The sequence below is a fragment of the Heptranchias perlo genome, chromosome 23, assembly GCF_035084215.1.
Source record: "Heptranchias perlo isolate sHepPer1 chromosome 23, sHepPer1.hap1, whole genome shotgun sequence".
Taxonomy (NCBI): Eukaryota; Metazoa; Chordata; class Chondrichthyes; order Hexanchiformes; family Hexanchidae; genus Heptranchias; species Heptranchias perlo.
In genome coordinates, this window is record NC_090347.1 from 43,017,331 (window position 1) to 43,036,385 (window position 19,055).

General features: G+C 46.4%; 1 protein-coding gene across 1 annotated transcript in view; it reads right to left on the reverse strand.

Annotated features, from left to right (window-relative positions):
• LOC137341280 (growth factor receptor-bound protein 2) overlaps window positions 1–19,055 on the reverse strand; it is a 178,478-nt gene that overhangs the window by 7,524 nt on the left and 151,899 nt on the right. The window contains exons 3-4 of the mRNA XM_068004385.1: window positions 5,291–5,413; window positions 3,334–3,502 (exon numbers count right to left, since the gene is read on the reverse strand). Coding sequence (XP_067860486.1) covers window positions 3,334–3,502; window positions 5,291–5,413 — 292 coding nt within the window. The remainder of the gene's footprint in view (window positions 1–3,333; window positions 3,503–5,290; window positions 5,414–19,055) is intronic.

A 19,055-nucleotide genomic window follows, 5' to 3' on the forward strand; every position in this document is an offset into this window, starting at 1 on the left:
AGTAAAGCTCCCTCTACACTGTCCCATCAAACACTCCCAGGGCAGGTACAGCACGGGTTAGATACAGAGTAAAGGTCCCTCTACACTGTCCCATCAAACACTCCCAGGGCAGGTACAGCACGGGTTAGATACAGAGTAAAGCTCCCTCTACACTGTCCCATCAAACACTCCCAGGGCAGGTACAGCACGGGTTAGATACAGAGTAAAGGTCCCTCTACACTGTCCCATCAAACACTCCCAGGGCAGGTACAGCAAAGGTTAGATACAGTGTAAAGGTCCCTCTACACTTTCTGAAACATTCCCAGGGCAGGTACAGCACGGGTTACTTACAGAGTAAAGGTCCTTGCCCTCACCTATGGGCTTTAGCCCCAAACTCAGAAGAGTGCCTCCTATTATGCCAATGTGACATTTTCCATTTCTCACCTCTGACACCAGGCACTCTTTGGCCTCGGAGTAAGGCTGGCAATTTGGAGCCAAGTTGGGACAGTTTTACACTGTGGACCTATGCTTAGAATTGGATTGAGAGTGCCCTAGTCCATTTCACGTAGGACCCCAGACAGAGGAGAGTTTTGTCTCGCATTGGGACTGGATTTGAAGCCAGGTACCTGAGGTGAAAAGCCAGTGTTTAACTCATTTGGATAAGTATGGATTAATATAAGGAAAGCCAGCAGGGATTTGTTAAAAGCAAATTGTGTTTAACAGAGAGCAGTGGTGAATGGTTGTTTTTTGGACTGGAGGAAGGTATACAGTGGTGTACCCCAGGGGTCGGTACCAGGACCGATGCTTTTCTTGGTATACATTAATGATTTGGACTTGGGTGTACAGGGCACAATTTCAAAATGTGCAGATGACATAAAACTTGGAAGTGTATTGAACAGTGAGGAGGATAGTAATAGTAATAGATTCCAAGAGGACATAGTCAGACTGGTGGAATGGGCGGACATGTGGCAGATAAAATTTAACGCAGAGAAATGCAAAGTGATGCATTTTGGCAGGAAGAACAAGGAGGCAATATAAACTAAACGGCACAATTCTAAAGGGGATGCAGGAACAGAGAGAACTGGGGATGTATGTGCACGAATCGCTGAAGGTGGCAGGGCAGGTTGAGAAAACGGTTTAAAAAGCATACGGGATCCTGGGCTTCATAAATAAATAAGGAAGTTATGTTGAATCTTTATAAAACACTGGTTCGGCCACAACTAGAGTATTGTGTCTAAGTCTGGGCACCGCATTTTAGGAAAGATGTGAAGGCCTTAGAGAGGGTGCAGAAAAGATTTACTAGAATGATTCCAGGGATGAGGGACTTCAGTTACATGGACAGACTGGAGAAGCTGGGATTGTTCTCCTTAGAGCAGAGCAGGTTGAGAGGTGATATGATACAGGTGTTCAAAATCATGAGAGGTCTAGACAGAGTAGATAGAGGGAAAAACTGTTCCCATTGGCAGAAGGGTCGAGAACCAGAGGACACAGATTTACGATAATTGGCAAAAGAACCAAAGACGACGTGAGGAAACACTTATTTTTGGCAGCTAATGGTTATGATCTAGAATGCACTGCCTGAAAGGGTGGTGGAGGCAGATTTAATCGTGGCTTTCAAAACAGAATTGGATAAGTACTTGAAGGAAAACAATTTGCAGTGCTACGGGGAAAGGTGGGGAGTGGGACTAGCTGGATTGCTCTTGCAGAGAGCTGGCACGGGCTTGACGGGCCGAGTGGCCTCCTTCTGTGCTGTAACCATTCTATGATTCCAGTACACCACCTACTCCTGAAGTAATTGCTACTAAATTCCTCAGACTGCTCTCTACTTCAGACAGGCCCCTAGTCCCAATGCAAGTTCCTGGTTTTAACTATGCCAAGTGTGGGAAGCAGGGATGAGGGCGTGTCACCATATTTACTATGCAAATAATTACCGAGAACTGTAGCCAGTGTGCAAACTCTCAGGACTCCCCCTCCCCTTCACCTCCTATTCAGTATAGCAACCGGCCACTGAAAATGAGGGAAGGTCCTTTTCCATTTTGGTACAAACTTGGCTTTCTCTTCACATTTTTCTCCCTCTTATACTCCCTCCTCCCCCTGAAGGTAGAACCCAACATCTCTCTAGGGTCAAATTGGACAAGTACCTTGAAGAAACTCATCGGCTACAACTGCAGGAAGGAGCATTAGATAGACGCATGGTCTTTTCCGGTTGAAATTTGACATGCATCAAGGAACTTGCTGGGGCCTTTCTTAGTGTGTGAGCCGCTGTTTATTTCACCATGTGGGTCATCACAGCTGAGCCTTATCCTGTCCTTGCCCAATGTTCACACGCACGCAATATTGAGCAGGAATCACTGGACAGAGATCAAGAGCGGAAACCTCAGTTTATTTTATTTCCCTGTCTCTGGCCCAAGGGCACTGAGGCCAATTGCAACACACCAGCTTCTTCGACAGCACCTCCCAAACCCGCGACCTCTACCACCTAGAAGGACAAGGGCAGCAAGCACATGGGAACAACACCACCTGCACGTTCCCCTCCAAGTCACACACCATCCCGACTTGGAAATATATCGCCGTTCTTTCATCGTCGCTGGTTCAAAATCCTGGAACTCCCTTCCTAACAGCACTGTGGGAGGACCTTCACCACACGGACTGCAGCGGTTCAAGAAGGCGGCTCACCACCACCTTCTCAAGGGCAATAAATGCTGGCCTTGCCAGCGCGCCCACATCCCATGAACGAAAATAAAAAAAGACCTTTAGGAATTGCTAGACGTAAAAAGACCCATCCAGTTCGCCTTCTATCATCCTGGTCATTGCATGATACAACTAGAATGGAGTTGTTGACTAATCATAGTAATTAATCTCATCAATTAGTCTACAACAGACCCAGACCCCTCATGTTATGTTTAAGTCAGGAGCACATGTTTTTTGCAGTAATCTTCTCTCCTCCCTCTCTCCCCAATAATATCCCCATTTTCAATCTTTCCTGCTCCATAACGCTCAGCCCTTTGGGATGGTCCAACCAGAAGCCAACAGTCCACACTGGGTAATGGGAGACGCTGCATCCCCTGCCACCAGCTCAACCAAGGTCCCCATTTAACCATCAGGATTGACAATTGATGAACTCAGCCGTACAAGGGGACAAAGTGCGACTGATGCTGCACCGCGGGAGTTGAAGCAGCTCACCCCCAGTTTGTGGAGCAGTCTGGCCTTCAAACTGGAAACATCCCTGCAAAAAAAAATCAGCTGGAAAGCTGCTGCAAAATGACGTGCAGCTGCATCGAGAACTGTTAGGAGCCGGTCCTTTAACCTCTGCTCCCTTCCCCTTGGCCGTCAGCGTGATTGCCTCCCCCTCACCTGTGGGACCTGCTCGATGTCACGCAGGAAGATCTGTTGGTTCCGAGACACTGACGTGGATCTGTGATAGTCCACCAATTCGTTCAGAGAGTTAAACTTTACTACCCACAAAAAGTACTTCCCTGCTCCATCACGCAGTACTTTAAAATGCTGCACGTCATTCCCAAACCTGCAAGGAACGGAGAAAGGAAAACGATTATTTTTAAATCACTCACACGGGAAGACAGAAATTTCATGATTCAAACTGCATTTGGGCTCCGCAATGCCTGTGGTACTCGTTTCCCCCTCCCCCTATCTCTTGAAGGCACAGGCTATTGCTGGCGCGTACCCCCAGAAGCACAGATCACCCTCTGGCACCTTGGCCAAGTGGCCAATCTTCACGCAGGCGGTGACGGCTGCCTGGCTATTTAACTATGGGGAGCATCACTGCTGTCCTCGCCTGGCATTTACAACCTGCACTTTCCAGCAGGAGTCCCGGGCCAATCTCGCCACCCCCACCTACCCCCAACCACAAGTCTTTAGCCAAGCAGAATGGAGGCCTAATGCAGTTCCCTTCACTGTGCCCCACCATTTCATTTATCAAACTCCAGAATTAACAGCACTTTTTATCTCTGTGCAAATATCTGCAACCAAACATTTTCAAATCCAATTTAGAGGCTATGCAGTTCCAACAGCTGCATGTATGGTCCACACAGCTGGGTGGCAGCAGTGAGCTACAGTGGAGATTTTTGTCCCATTGCTCCAGAACACAAATGTCTAAATTTGTCCACAGAGATAACTGGGTGTTAAAAATTCCCAGAGTTGGTGCAGTCAGCAGGCAGTATAGTGCAGGATGTTCCTGATCCCAGCCATGATGCCCAAGGGGAGCCACAAGGAGGGACGACGTGTGAGTAATTCAATCTTAGTCACAAACCAGTGCATGACGACTCAAACGGGGTGGGGGTAGGGGGGGGGGGGGGGAGAAATTCGGTTGAAAAGATATACATTGTGCCCTTTAAAATGAAAGACGATGCTAGGATAATTGAGCTTTGTCCCACTTACATATCTTTTACATCGAAAGGAGTAATAGCCCCGGCTCCAGAGACCTGCCCCACTCCACACACAGAATCGTACAGCATGAGGCCGCCATTCGGCCCATTGTGCCTGTGCCAGCTCTTTGAAAGAGCTATCCAATTAGTCCCACTCCCCTTCTCATTCCCCATAGCCCTGCAATTTTTTCCTTTGAGTATTTATCCAATCCCCTTTTGAAAGCTACTATTGAATCTGCTTCCACCACCCTTTCAATCAGCGCATTCCAGATAATAACTCACTGCAGGGAAAAAAAAATCTCATTCCTGACCCCCCCACCCCCAAGTTTTTTCACCAATTATCTTAAATCTGTATCCTCTGGTTACTGACTCAAAGGGGCTTCAGGCCTTTCAGTTGTTTCTTGATGGGGGTGTCCTTCTAGGAATCCCAATCTGGGAGGAGCGTGAGGAGGAAGAAGAGAAAATGGAAGGAGCATGCCGGAGATATCCTTACTCACCGAATAGTTTATAGGATGACACGCTTGCAATTCTCTCAGGAGTAGTACATGAGGAGGCTTCACTTCTCTAGAGGGGCTGTCAGAGTGGTGTCACACCCTGCAGGAAGAGCTGGAAACAACTGCCATCGCCCAAATAAATTCCAAACTCTACCTGTACCAGACAGAACCACGCGGTGGGACGGGCGGAGTGCCCCTGTACTGGCGATCTCCCCCTCCCCTACCAAAAATGGATCAATCCGATGTCACACCTTTGTTTAATAGACTGGACAAAAATCGAGATAACCAGTCAGAACGAAAGCAGCTGCCATCGTCTCCGCAGAGCTGGGACGAAGGCTCACAAGAGATCCGGCAGGTGGGAGTGCCCGGGGGAGGAGGTGGGTGAGCTCGTTTTAGGACTCCCTTCTTGGACCCTTGGTGCCTCCTGATACTCACTTGACTGAGAGCGAGAAGTCACCGGGGGCACTTTCACTTTCCCGTATGAGGAACGCTCCATCGTGCCTCTGTTTGCTGAGCAGCTCCTCTGCCTTTGCTCTGGAGATTTTCCCGAAGAACCACCTGTAAAAAGGAAACAGAGGGGGTTCACTCTGGTATGCTGGGGGCAACAAAACACTACACTGGGAGGTGTAGGTATCACCACACGTCTCACACCTAAATTATTACAACAACTTGCATTTATATAACACCTTTAATGTATTAAAATGTCCCAACGTGCTTCACAAAAGTGTAATCAGACAAAAATTGACATCGAGCCAAAGGAGGAGATACTAGGACTGGTGATCAAAAGCTTGGTCAAAGAGGTAGGTTTTAAGCAGCATCTTAGAGAAGGAGAGAGAGGCAGAGAGACTTAGGGAGGGAATCCTAGAGCTTATGGTCTCGGCAGCTGAAGGCACAGCTGCCAATGGTGGGGCGAAGGAAGTGGGGGATGAGCAAGAGGCAAGAATTGGAGAAGCGCAGAGATCTCAAAAGGGTTGTAGGGCTGGAGGAGGTTAGAAAGATAGGGAGGGGCAAGGCCATGGAGGGATTTGAACACTAGGATGAGAATTTTCAATTTGAGGCATTCGGGGACCGGAAGCCAATGTAAGTGAGCGAGCACAGAGGTGATGGGTGAACAGGGCTTGCTATGGGATAGGACACAGGCAGAAGAGTTTTGGATGAGCTCAAGTTTATGGAGGGTGGAAGGTCGGCCAGGAGAGCATTGGAATAGTTGAATCTGGAGGTAACGAAAGCATGGATGAGGGTTTCAGCAGATGGACTGAGGCAGGAAAGAAGTTCACTGGGCCCAGCCCATCCCCTTTCAGAGATCAAACCCACCTTCTCACCATAGCCCTCAATCCTTCCACAAATACATCCAATCATCTGAAACCTGTTGGCACTATCTGCTCCAACATCCTTGCTTGAAGACTTTTTCCACAACTCTAACCCTTTGGTTGAAGTTGTTCCCCGAATGCCCCTCCTCAATCCAACTTCCTCGTTTTTAACCTGTGTCCCTGGGATTTGAACCCTTCACCACAGGGACCAAAGCATCAGGGACAGTTATAGCAACTGCCCTCAATCTTGACAACATCAGTTAGCTTCACCTTGAAGCCTCTTCTCCAGGCCCAGCACCATCTAGCTACACTAAAAGCAGGCCTGCAAGTAAAGTGCTGGCATTGCATGTAGAACCAGCACGCTGTTGCCATGCACCTTGAACATCTGGCAGCCACGAATAGCGTTGTCTGCCTGTCAGTGAGTTTGAGGCAGCGACCCACTTTGGGTGCTGCTGCCACCCTTCTAAGATCCTGATCGTAAACTGTTGCTCCTCCACATGTTCTGCCCAGTCTGGGTCGTGCAGTCAAAAGGCTGCACAACTTTCCCCACAGGAAGGGGGACCAGACAGCGAGAGTAGCCCCAGGGCTGCACTTCCTCAGTGCCTACGATAATTGGCCCAGGGATCAACACGGCTCACCTACTCACAGTGGGAGGCCGCGCAAGGAGGAAGGAAACTCTTTTTACTGAGCTAATCTAACAGTGCAGAATAATTAACAGATATTCTTTTACCTACAGAGACTAAGGGGCAAAATAGCAGTGTTACTTCATGCATTAAATCCTCAACTGCGAAGCAACCGACAGCAGAACGAAGGCTGACTCCTCAATCTAAATGGCTGTTCAATAGGAATAGGAATGGCACAAACCATAATTGAAGGTTTCCTCCTGCCTATGACTGTACCTAAAAATACACTTTACAAGCTTTGAAAAATCATCTTGTGATGAGTGAAATGAACCACATTTATCAAGCTGATTAGTTTAAATACTTGTCACTCTCACCATAACCTGATGTCCGTTACTGGAAACCCCTAGCAGTACTGTACACATCGCAGTCTTGACGCTCTTTTTTATCAAGAGCCATTATTTAAACAAGCGTGCACCTACTGAAGGAAGACTTAAAAGACTTGCATTTCTATGCCTTCTGCAACTTCAGGACGTCCCAAAGCGCTTTAGAGCCAATGAAGTACTTCTGAAGTGTAGTCATTGTTGTAATGTAGGAAATGCAGCAGCCAATTTGCACACAGCAAGATCCCACAAACAGCAATGAGATAATGACCAGCTAATCTATTTTTTTTTAAATGATGTTGCTTGAGGGATAAATATTGGCCAGGACACCGGGGAGAACTCCCCTGCACTGCCAGTGAGGGGAGACATCGCAAAAGGGAACAGTTAACCCAGGACCCAAGAACTAAGTCTCGAGCGAGAAACGGTCATTCAGCTGATCAAGCGCACTCCTGATCAAGGCCTTAGACAGGTTGCAGAGGAGATTTACTAGAATGGTACCAGGGATGAGGGACTTCAGTTACGTGAAGAGACTGGAGAAGTTGGGATTGTTCACTTTAGAGCAGAGAAGGTTAAGGGGAGATTTAATAGACGTGTTCAAAATTATGAAGGGTTTTGATGGAGTAAATAAGGAGAAACTCTTTCCAGTGGCAGAAGGGTCAGTAACCAGAGGACACAGATTTAAGGGAATTGACAAAAGAACCAGAGGGCAGATGAGGAAAATTTTTTTTTAAAGCAGCGACTTGTGATCTGGAATGCAGTGTTGAAAGGGTGGTGGAAACAGATTCAATAGTAACTTTCAAATTGGATAAATACTTGAAAAGGAAAAAGTTGCAGGGCTATGGGGAAAGAGCAGGGGAGTGGGACTAATTTGATAGCTCTTTCTAAGAACTGGCACAGGCACGATGGGAAAAATGGCCTCCTTCTGTGTTGTATCATTCCACCACCAGTGGATCCCCACTTTCGCTACACTCATTGACTTCCCCAACCACTCGTAAATAAAAAACTCAAGCAGTGCTCTTAATATCTTTGACCTTCAACCACACTTCACAAAACTCAGTTCCAGTTCCTGGTAAAGGGCCCAAATCAACTCCCTTCTCAGTGAGTCTTTCCATACACCCACTGTCCTGCAGGGAGAACAAAGTTTTTTTTCCCTAAACTCTAACTGTTTGAGGTTTGTGAATTTACAGCACGGTGATATGACCCCCAAGCTTCATGGCAGGGTCACTGGGAGTCCGTTTTTATGGGCCAAAGACTGGTTCAATCCCACACGCAGACAAGATGTCACTACATTAACGGATGATTTTCAAGAAAATGATTTGCTCTATGGAAACATCGCACAAGGTGGGCAGAAGTAAGAGGACTCAAAGTCTTCAGAAAAGAACATTTTAACTCCCAATTGAAAAAAAATTAGTATGTATCAGTGAAACATGGTTTTTACACGATGACTAAGAGCTCTTTTTCATGGCTTTTAAGTTACTCGTTTCCATTTCCTCCCGAGCTATTCACTGTGCTCAGTGACATCTGCCAATTAATCTGAGGCATAGGGTTGCCACATTCAGTGCTGTCGTTACTATTCGCAGAGTACGTGCACTGTACTATGTGACTGCACACTCTCAGTCTAATGCTGTTAATTTAAAATAAAAACAGAAAATGCTGGAAATACTCAGCAAGTCAGGCAGCATCTGTGGAGGAAGAAAGTTAACGTTTCGGGTCGATGACCTTTCGTCAGAACTCAACTGTTTAATTTAAAGTAATTTCTAAACAAATTTGAATTATCCAGTAGTTTGAATTAAGCAATTTTAATACAACAGCACCTGGGCTGGGTTTCTTTGTTGCACGATTTCAATTCAAATGAACAGATAATATGGATTAAGCAACTTCCTAATGGTGGCAGTGGAGTAGAATCAGCATGAGGAAGAGGGGAGCTTAACTCCGAGAACTGGACGCAGTTGTGGGCTTAGTTAGCTGATCTGATCTGTGGCCTTGGCGGGGCACTACACCTGACCTCAGTGGCCATGGTCTGGAGGAGGGGGAGGGGGAGTACACCAGGTTTGTTGGTCCTGAGCAGTACACAGTGACCTATGCTGGAAAAATGCATGTGTGGGGGATACCACTGAAACATAGAAATTCCACCATTCAATATGATCATGGTTCATCCTCTATCTCAATACCATATTCCCACTCTGTCCCCATGCCCCTTGATGCCTTTTGTGACTAGAAATCTATCTATCTCCTTCTTAAATATATTCAGTGACTTGGCCTCCACAGCCTTCTGTGGTAGAGAATTCCACAGGTTCACCACCCTCATCTCAGTCCTAAATGTCCTACCCCATATCCTGAGACTGTGACCCCTCGTTCTGGACCCCCCCCCCCAGCCAGGGGAAACATCCTCCCTGCATCCAGTCTGTCTGGCCCTGTCAGAATTTTATGTTTCAATGAGATCACCTCTCATTCTTCTAAACTCGAGTGAATACAGGCCGAGTTGACCCAATCTCTCCTCATACGACAGACCTGCCATCCCAGGAATCAGACTGGTGAACCTTTGCTGCACTCCCTCTATGGCAAGTATATCCTTTCTTAGGTAAGGAGACCAAAACTGCACACAATACTCCAGGTGTGATCTCACCAAGGCCCTGTATAACTACAATAAGACATCCTTACTCCTGTACTCAAATCCTCTTGCAATGAAGACCAACATACCATTTGCCTTCCTAATTGCTTGCTGTACCTGCATGTTAGCTTTCAGTGACTGGTGTTCAAGGACACTCAGGTCCCTTTGTACATCAACATTTCCCAATCTATCACCATTTAAATAATACTCTGCCTTTCTGTTTTTCCGTCCGAAGTGGATAACTTCACATTTATCCACGTTATACTGCATCTGCCATGTATTTGCCCACTCGCTCAACTTGTCTAAATCGCCTTGAAGCCTCTTTGCATCCTCCTCACAACTCACGATCCCTAGTTTTGTGTCGTCAGCAAACTTGGAAATATTACGTTTGGTTCCCTCATCATTGATATATATTGTGAATAGCTGGGGCCCAAGCACTGATCCCTGCGGTACCTCACTAGTCACTGCCTGCCACCCGGAAAAAGACCTATTCATTCCTACTCTGTTTCCTGTCTGTTAACCAATTTTCAATCCATGCCAGTATATTACTCCCAATCCCATGTGCTATAATTTTGCACACTAACCTCTTATGTGGGACTTTATTGAAGGCCTTCTGAAAATCCAAATACACTACATTCACTGGTTTTCCCTTATCTATTCTACCAGTTACATCCTCAAAAAACTCCAGTAGGTTTGTCAAACATGATTTCCCTTTATAAATCCACGTTGACTTTGTCTAATCTCGTTGATATTTTCTAAGTGTCCTGTTATCACATCCTTTATAATAGACTCTAGCATTTTCCGATTACTGATGTTAGGCTAACCAGTCTGTACTTCCCCGTTTTCTCTCTCCCTCCATTTTTAAATAGTGGGGTTACATTTGCCACCCTCCAATCTGCAGGAACTGTTCCATAATCTATAGAATTTTGGAAGATGACAACTAATGCATCCACTATTTCCAAGGCTACCTTTTTTTAGTACTCTGGGATGCAGATTATCAGGCCCTGGGGATTTATCAGCTTTCAGTCCCATTAATTTCTCCAGCACTATTGTTTTCCTAAAACTAATTTCCTTTAATTCCTCCTTCTCACTAGTCCCTTGGTTCCCTAGCATTTCTGGGAAGTTATTTGTGTCCTCTTCCATGAAGACAGAACCAAAGTATTTGTTTAATTGCTCTGTCACTTCCTTGTTCCCCATTATAAATTCTTCCGTTTCTGACTGTAAGGGACCTACATTTGTCTTCACTAATCTTTTTCTTTTTACATACTTGTGGAAGCTTTTACAGTCCACTTTTATGTTCCTTGCAAGTTTATTCTCATACTCTATTTTTCCCCTCTATCAATCTCTTGGTCCTTTTTTGCTGAATTCTAAACTGCTCCCAATCCTCAGGCTTGCTGCTTTCTCTGGCAACTTTATATGACCCCTCTTTGGATTGAATACTAGCCTTAATTTCTTTTGTCAGCCGTAGTTGGGCTGCTTTTCCTTTTGTGTTTTTGCGCCAGAAACGAATGTATAATTGTTGCAATTCATGCATTCGTTTCTTAAATGTTAGCCATTGCCTATCCACCGTCATGCCTTTTAATGAAGCTTCCCAATCTATCATAGCCAACTCACTCCTCATACCTTCGTAGTTTCCTTTGTTTAGATTTAGGACCCTAGTTTCAGATTGCAGTGACTAGTGGGGTACTGCAGGGATCAGTGCTTGGGCCCCAGCTATTCACAATATATCTCAACGATTTGGATGAGGGAACCAAATGTAATATTTCACTTTCCATCTTAATGAGGAATTCTATCATGTTATGGTCACTCTTCCCTAAAAGGACCCCGCACAACAAGATTATTAATTCACCCCTCCTCATTGCACAATACCCAATCTAGGATAGCCTGTTCCCTGGTTGGCTCCTCAATGAACTGGTCTAAAAAAACATCTCGTACACACTCCAGGAATTCATCCTCCACAGTATTATTGCTAATTTGGTTTGGCCAGTCTATATGTAGATTAAAGTCACCCATGATTACTGTAGTACCCTTGTTACGTGCATCTCTAGTTTCCTGTTTGATCCCATCCCCTACATTACCACTACTGTTTGGAGGCCTATAGACAACTCCCACCAGTGTTTTCTGCCCCTTGGTGCTGCTTAACTCCACCCAGACTGATTCTACATCTTGATTTTCTGAGCCAATATCCTCTCACTATTGCTCTGATTTCTTTCCTTACCAACAATATCACCCCACCTCCTTTTCCTTTTTGTCTGTCCTTCCTAAATATCGAATACCCTTGGATATTCAGCTCCCAGCCTTGGTAACCCTGCAGCCATGTCTCCGTAATCGCAATTATATTATATCCAAGGGGTAATTTACTGGTTAACATGTTTCTGTGTGAGCTATTCGAACATAGTCCATCAGCAGTTTAAGTTAACCGGTTAATGAGCGCCTTTTAATACGGAACAGAGAGACCCTATCCAATGCGCTACCAGACAGCAGAGGATAGGACTGGGCTCGACTGTGCCACCCCCACTGCTGAATAGCCTATCGACTATGAAGGCCACGTACAAGGAATGGCTACTATAGGCGAGAGTTCCAGTGGGATGCCAGGGCCTGTGGCATTGTACCTGTGTGAATAATCTGCATTAGTACCAAGGAGTCAATTAGAAGGGGGATGAGATGTAAAAAAGTATTAGTCAACAACTCCCATCCTTAGTAATGCAGCCAAGACTCAGTCTAGGCGTATGTTAGTGACTGCTCCCATACAGGAACTTAGCTTCTGGGGCAGCAATTCAAAGGACTGGTTACTTATTTACAGAAGTGTACATGACAGAGAGGTTGGACTTTTTTTTAAAAAACTATTTAGATGCAAACAGTATAAGATAATATTAATTCTAAAACATTTTCTGGAAATATTAATATAAAACCAGCGGGAGAGGAGAGGTGCCAGGTTTGGGGATGAGGATGTGAGGAAGAGGAGGGGCGCTAGCAGTGTGCTCACCATCTTAACGCTGCCCATCAGAGGCATCCCGTTCCTCAGCTGTGGCTCAGTGGTAACACTCACCTCTGAGGCTGAAAGTTGTGGGTTCAAGCCCCACTCTGGAGACTGGAGCACAAAATCCAGGCTGACACTCCAATGCAGTACTGAGGGAGTGCTGCACTGTTGGAGGCGGCATCTTTTAGATGAGACGTTAAACCGAGGCCCTTTCTGCCCTCAGGTGGATGTAAAAGATCCCATGGCACTATTTTGAAGAAGAGCAGGGGAGTTCTCCCTGGTGTTGGGCCAATATTTATCCCTCAACCAACATTGCTAAAAACAGATTATCTGGACATTCTCATTGCTGTTTGTGGGATCTTGCTGCGTGCAACTTGGCTGCTGCGTTTCCTACATTACAACAGTGACTACACTTCAAAAGTACTTAATTAGCTGTAAAGTGCTTAGTGATGTCCTGAAGTGGTTGAAAGGCGCTATATAAATGCAAGTCTTTCTTTTTGTTTCTTTCCTAGTGCGGTGTGCCAATGGAGCTCACAGTTTGGCTGGTAGAGATGGCTGGCCTTATACCAGTCTGCTACTCCTTATTCAATCACCTGACAAACTGGGGGCAGCTCAACTAAGAAGTCAATCGAGACTGGGTCTGAAAGGGAAATGAACCCTCAGTTATTCTTACAGCTGCACTCTGGATTTCCACACGTCTTGGAATAACAAAAGTTCCATACTTTTAACTCTGCCGACATTTTGGGTTGGTCAGATGAGATTAATAGGGGCTGTTCCAACAGGGTCACCAGTCTTGGGCCCCATCAAGTTGCATCACTGCACTGTGTTGTAACACATTCAAAATCCAAAGTGTTTTGAGTTGAGTCCCAGCTCGTGATCAGGTGAAAATGCTGGATCGTTTAAAAGGCAGCTGCAGTGGAGGGAACTTGTGGCTTGCTGAATAGATGGACGAAGATGGGCCGAATGGCCGGGCCTCATCTGTCGCAATCTTGAGAACTTGCGTTAGGTGGCCAGGTTGAAGGGACTTCAGGCTTTTTCTGCCTCTTCTACTTCCCTGCTGTTCAGCCAGTTAGCTACCTATTTGTAAAGGTATTTAGTGTGTCTGCACCGTTGGAACGTCCCTCTGCTAGGGTCAGTTTTGTAAAGTGGATCCCTACCTCCTTTTTCCAGTTGTGACAAAACTTCCGCCCAAAATATTAACCCGTCTTTTCTCTTTCACATGCTGATGGGCCTTCTGTGTACTTCCAGTGTTTAAACTTAAGATAGGAGATCTTGCAATGAAGAACGCACATATTTAAAGGTAGCCTTCCGGTCACAGACACTGGAGATCAAATGAGGCTGATGGGATTAGTCAGCAAGATCAAAGGGTAGCGTTAATGAAAGAATCACTTGCAGGTCAAACAGAACATTCTTCGAATTAAAACATGAACTTTACCGTCCCAAAAGTAGATAACGCACACGATCAGTTTAAAAATTATGTTCACCCGTTAAAATGGGAATTGTAACCCTTAGTTTTGGGTCGAGGATTCAAAAGCAAGGAGGTAATTTTTTTTTTCTTTATTCGTTCATGGGATGTGGGTGTCGCTGGCGAGGCCAGCATTTATTGCCCATCACTAATTGCCCTTGAGAAGGTGGTGGTGAGCCGCCATCTTGAACCACTGCAGTCCGTGTGGTGAAAATTCTCCCACTGAGCTGTTAGGAAGGGAGTTCCAGGATTTTGACCCAGCGACGATGAAGAAACGGCGATATATTTCCAAGTCGGAATGGTGTGTGACTTGGAGGGGAACGTGCAGGTGGTGTTGTTCCCACGTGCCTGCTGCTCTTGTTCTTCTAGGTGGTAGAGGTCGCGGGTTTGGGAGGTGCTGTCGAAGAAGCCTTGGCGAGTTGCTGCAGTGCATCCTGTGGATGGTACACATTGCAGCCACAGTGCGCTGGTGGTGAAGGGAGTGAATGTTTAGGGTGGTGGATGGGGCTGCTTTGTCCTGGATGGTGTCGAGCTTCTTGAGTGTTGTTGGAGCTGCACTCATCCAGGGAAGTGGAGATTATTCCATCACACTCCTGACCTGTGCCTTGTAGATGTTGGAAAGACTTTGGGGAGTCAGGAGGTGAGTCACTCGCCGCAGAATACCCAGCCTCTGACCTGCTCTTGTAGCCACAGTATTTATATGGCTGGTCCAGTTAAGTTTCTCGTCAATGGTGACCCCCAGGATGTTGATGGTGGGGGATTCGGCGATGGTAATGCCATTGAACGTCATGGGGAGATGGTTAGACACTCTCTTGTTGGAGATGGTCATTGCCTGGCACTTGTCTGGAGCGAATGCTACTTGCCACTTATCAGCCCAAGCCTGGATGTTGTCCAGGTCTTGCTGCATGCGGGCAAGGACTGCTTCATTATCTGAGGGGTTGCGAATGGAAATGAACACTATGCAATCATCAGCGAACATCCCCATTTCTGACCTTATGATGGAGGGAAGGTCATTGATGAAGCAGCTGAAGATGGTTGGGCCTAGGATACTGCCCTGAGGAACTCCTGCAGCAATGTCCTGGGGCTGAGATGATTGGCCTATAACAATCACTACCATCTTCCTTTGTGCTAGGTATGAATCCAACCACTGGAGAGTTTTCCCCCTGATTCCTATTGACTTCAATTTTACTAGGGCTCCTTAGTGCCACACTCGGTCAAATGCTGTCTTGATGTTAAGGGCAGTCACTCTCACCTCACCTCTGGAATGCAGCTCTTTTGTCTATGTTTGGACCAAGGCTGTAATGAGGTCTGGAGCCGAGTGGTCCTGGCGGAACCCAAACTGAGCCTCGGTGAGCAGGTTATTGGTGAGTAAGTGCTGTTTGATAGCACTGTCGACGACACCTTCCATCACTTTGCTGATGATTGAGAGTAGACTGATGGGGCAGTAATTGGCCGGATTGGATTTGTCCTGCTTTTTGTGGACAGGACATAGCTGGGCAATTTTCCACATTGTCGGGTAGATGCCAGTGTTGTAGCTGTACTGGAACAGCTTGGCTAAGCTTGTACAAGACTTGAGTTGGATCGTAGTTGGAGTATTGGGTACAGATTTGGACACCCTATTACTAGGGACGAGGGATTACAATTATGGAGAGAGATTCAAAACGGTGGGGCTTGTTTCGCTAGAGCCGAGCAGGTTAAGGGTTGATCGGATAGAGGTCTTGATGATGAGGGATTATGTTAGGGTAAATGTTGATGGATTGTTTCCACTGGTCAGTGAGATGGTAACTTCTCACATTAACAACAGTGGCCACACTTCAAAATTGGCTGTAAAGATCTTTGGGACATCCTGAGGTTGTGAAAGGTGCTATATAAATGCAAGTCTGTCTTTAACGAGAGGGCACAAATTTGAGTCAAATAGAATTGAATGGGAGGCTGAATCAAATTCCTTCACAGATAGGATAGTTAGTTAGAATGTGGGATTCTCTGTATCCTTGTTCAAGCAGAGTCCATGAGTTTTTTTTTAAAAAAGGGAATAGATAATTACTTGAAAAAGAGGAATATTAAGAGGTCCAGAAGAGCAAGAGAGGGATTAGAACTAGGTGACGCGTGGAGGAAAAACACCAACACAGACTGGATGGGCTGAATGCTTCAGCACAGAAACAGGCCAGTCTATGAAAGGATGAGCTGATCAAAGCTCACCAAATACAGAACCAGCAGCACTAATAACGTGCTGTGTAGTTTAGAAAAGCTAGCGATCTCCTGTGGCAATGTTTTACAGGAGCCTGCATCATTACACCATGCAGTGCACAGTGTATTATACTGATGCTGAAGTGCAGCCGAGAGCAACTTGCTGCAGTCCTTTAAGGGCAGAAGGTGTCGTTGCTGGGTCAGTTAGAGGCTAATTGCTTTAAGGCCGATCCTCAGGGCAATTAGAGGTCAGACTGGCTCTTTTTAAAAACATTTTCATCATATACAACTCCTGAGGCCAATTAGGGATTTCTGCGTTGAGATTGGGCGAGAGAGAAACAAGCTCTTTTCCCCTTTTATTAATGTACTTTTTTTTAAAAAACGTACTGGTGCATGAAGTGTAACTACATTACAGCTCCAGTTGGTGTCAGAGTTGCATTTGCATATGTAGGGGAATTAATTACAATGGTGGATAAAACTGCGCTGTCGTGAAATGTCATATACTTCTACTGCTCATTCCTTGTTTGCGCTTTGGTATATAATTTGATAATCTAGTCACCCAATGCGCCAAACAAGAATGACCAAACAAATGACAATTGTAAACAATTTTACAACACCAAGTTATAGTCCAGCAATTTTATTTTAAATTCACAAGCTTTCGGAGATTTTCTCCTTCCTCAGGCAAATGTTTCAAGAGCTCCTTGAAGCCTACGCATTTATACATATTGAACAATACATGGTGTTTACAGACTGCCCCTGCAACTGCCCGTTGCCAAGGCAATCACCGTGTTCAGACAGAGGTGTCACCTGCAGAACCCCCGAATACACATTCAACAAAAAAACAAACAGGGAAAAAAAAGAGAAAAAAAAAAACACAGAGAGAGGCAGAAACATCCGGAAGGCAGAGAGAGCCAGCAAATGACCCATTATATTAAAAACAGATAACATTTGTTCGCTGGTGGGGTAACGTGTAGCGTGACATGAACCCAAGATCCCGGTTGAGGCCGTCCTCATGGGTGCGGAACTTGGCTATCAATTTCTGCTCGACGATTTTGCGTTGTCGTGTGTCTCGAAGGCCGCCTTGGAGTACGCTTACCCGAAGGTCGGTGGATGAATGTCCATGACTGCTGAAGTGTTCCCCGACTGGGAGGGAACCCTCCTGTTTGGCGATTGTTGCGCGGTGTCCGTTCATCCGTTGTCGCAGCGTCTGCATGGTCTCGCCAATGTACCATGCTCTGGGGCATCCTTTCCTGCAACGTATGAGGTAGACAACGTTGGCCGAGTCACAGGAGTATGAACCATGCACCTGGTGGGTGGTGTCATCTCGTGTGATGGTGGTATCTGTGTCGATGATCTGGCATGTCTTGCAGAGGTTACCGTGGCAGGGTTGTGTGGCGTCGTGGACGCTGTTCTCTTGAAAGCTAGGTAGTTTGCTGCGAACGATGGTCTGTTTGAGGTTGGGTGGCTGTTTAAAGGCGAGTAGTGGAGGTGTGGGGATGGCCATAGCGAGGTGTTTGTCCTCATTGATGACATGTTGAAGGCTGCGGAGAACATGGCGTAGTTTCTCCGCTCCGGGGAAGTACTGGACGACAAAGGGTACTCTGTTGGTTGCGTCCCGTGTTAGTCTCCTGAGGAGGTCTATGCGATTTTTTGCTGTGGCCCGTCGGAACTGTCGATCGATGAGTCGAGCGTCATATCCCGTTCTTACTAGGGCGTCTTTCAGCGTCTGTAGGTGTCCATCGCGTTCCTCCTCGTCTGAGCAGACCCTGTGTATTCGCAGGGCCTGTCCATAGGGGATGGCCTCTTTGACGTGGTTAGGGTGGAAGCTGGAAAAGTGGAGCATCGTGAGGTTGTCCGTGGGCTTGCGGTAGAGTGAGGTGCTGAGGTGCCCGTCTTTGATGGAGATTCGTGTGTCCAAGAAAGAAACTGATTCTGAGGAGTAGTCCATGGTGAGCTTGATGGTGGGATGGAACTTGTTGATGTTATCGTGTAGTCTCTTTAGTGATTCCTTGCCGTGGGTCCATAGAAAGAAAATGTCGTCGATGTATCTGGTGTATAGTGTTGGTTGGAGGTCTTGTGCAGTGAAGAAGTCCTGCTCGAACTTGTGCATGAAAATGTTGGCGTATTGGGGTGCGAATTTGGTCCCCATGGCTGTTCCGTGTGTTTGGGTAAAGAACTGGTTATCGAAGGTGAAGACATTGTGATCCAGGATGAAGCGGATGAGTTGTAGGATGGCTTCCGGAGATTGGCTGTTGTTGGTGTTGAGTATTGATGCTGTCGCAGCGATGCCGTCATCGTGGGGGATACTGGTGTAGAGTGCCGAGACGTCCATCGTGGTGAGAAGTGTTCCTGGTTCAACTGGTCCGTGGGTACTGAGTTTTTGTAGGAAGTCTGTAGTGTCACGACAGAAGCTGGGGGTTCCCTGTACGATGGGTTTCAGGATGCCCTCGATGTATCCAGAGAGGTTCTCACACAGGGTTCCGTTGCCTGATACGATGGGACGTCCGGGCGTGTTGGCTTTGTGTATCTTTGGGAGGCAGTAGAAGTCTCCCACCCGGACGTCCGGGTGTGTCCGCGTGGGAGACTTCTACTGCCTCCCAAAGATACACAAAGCCAACACGCCCGGACGTCCCATCGTATCAGG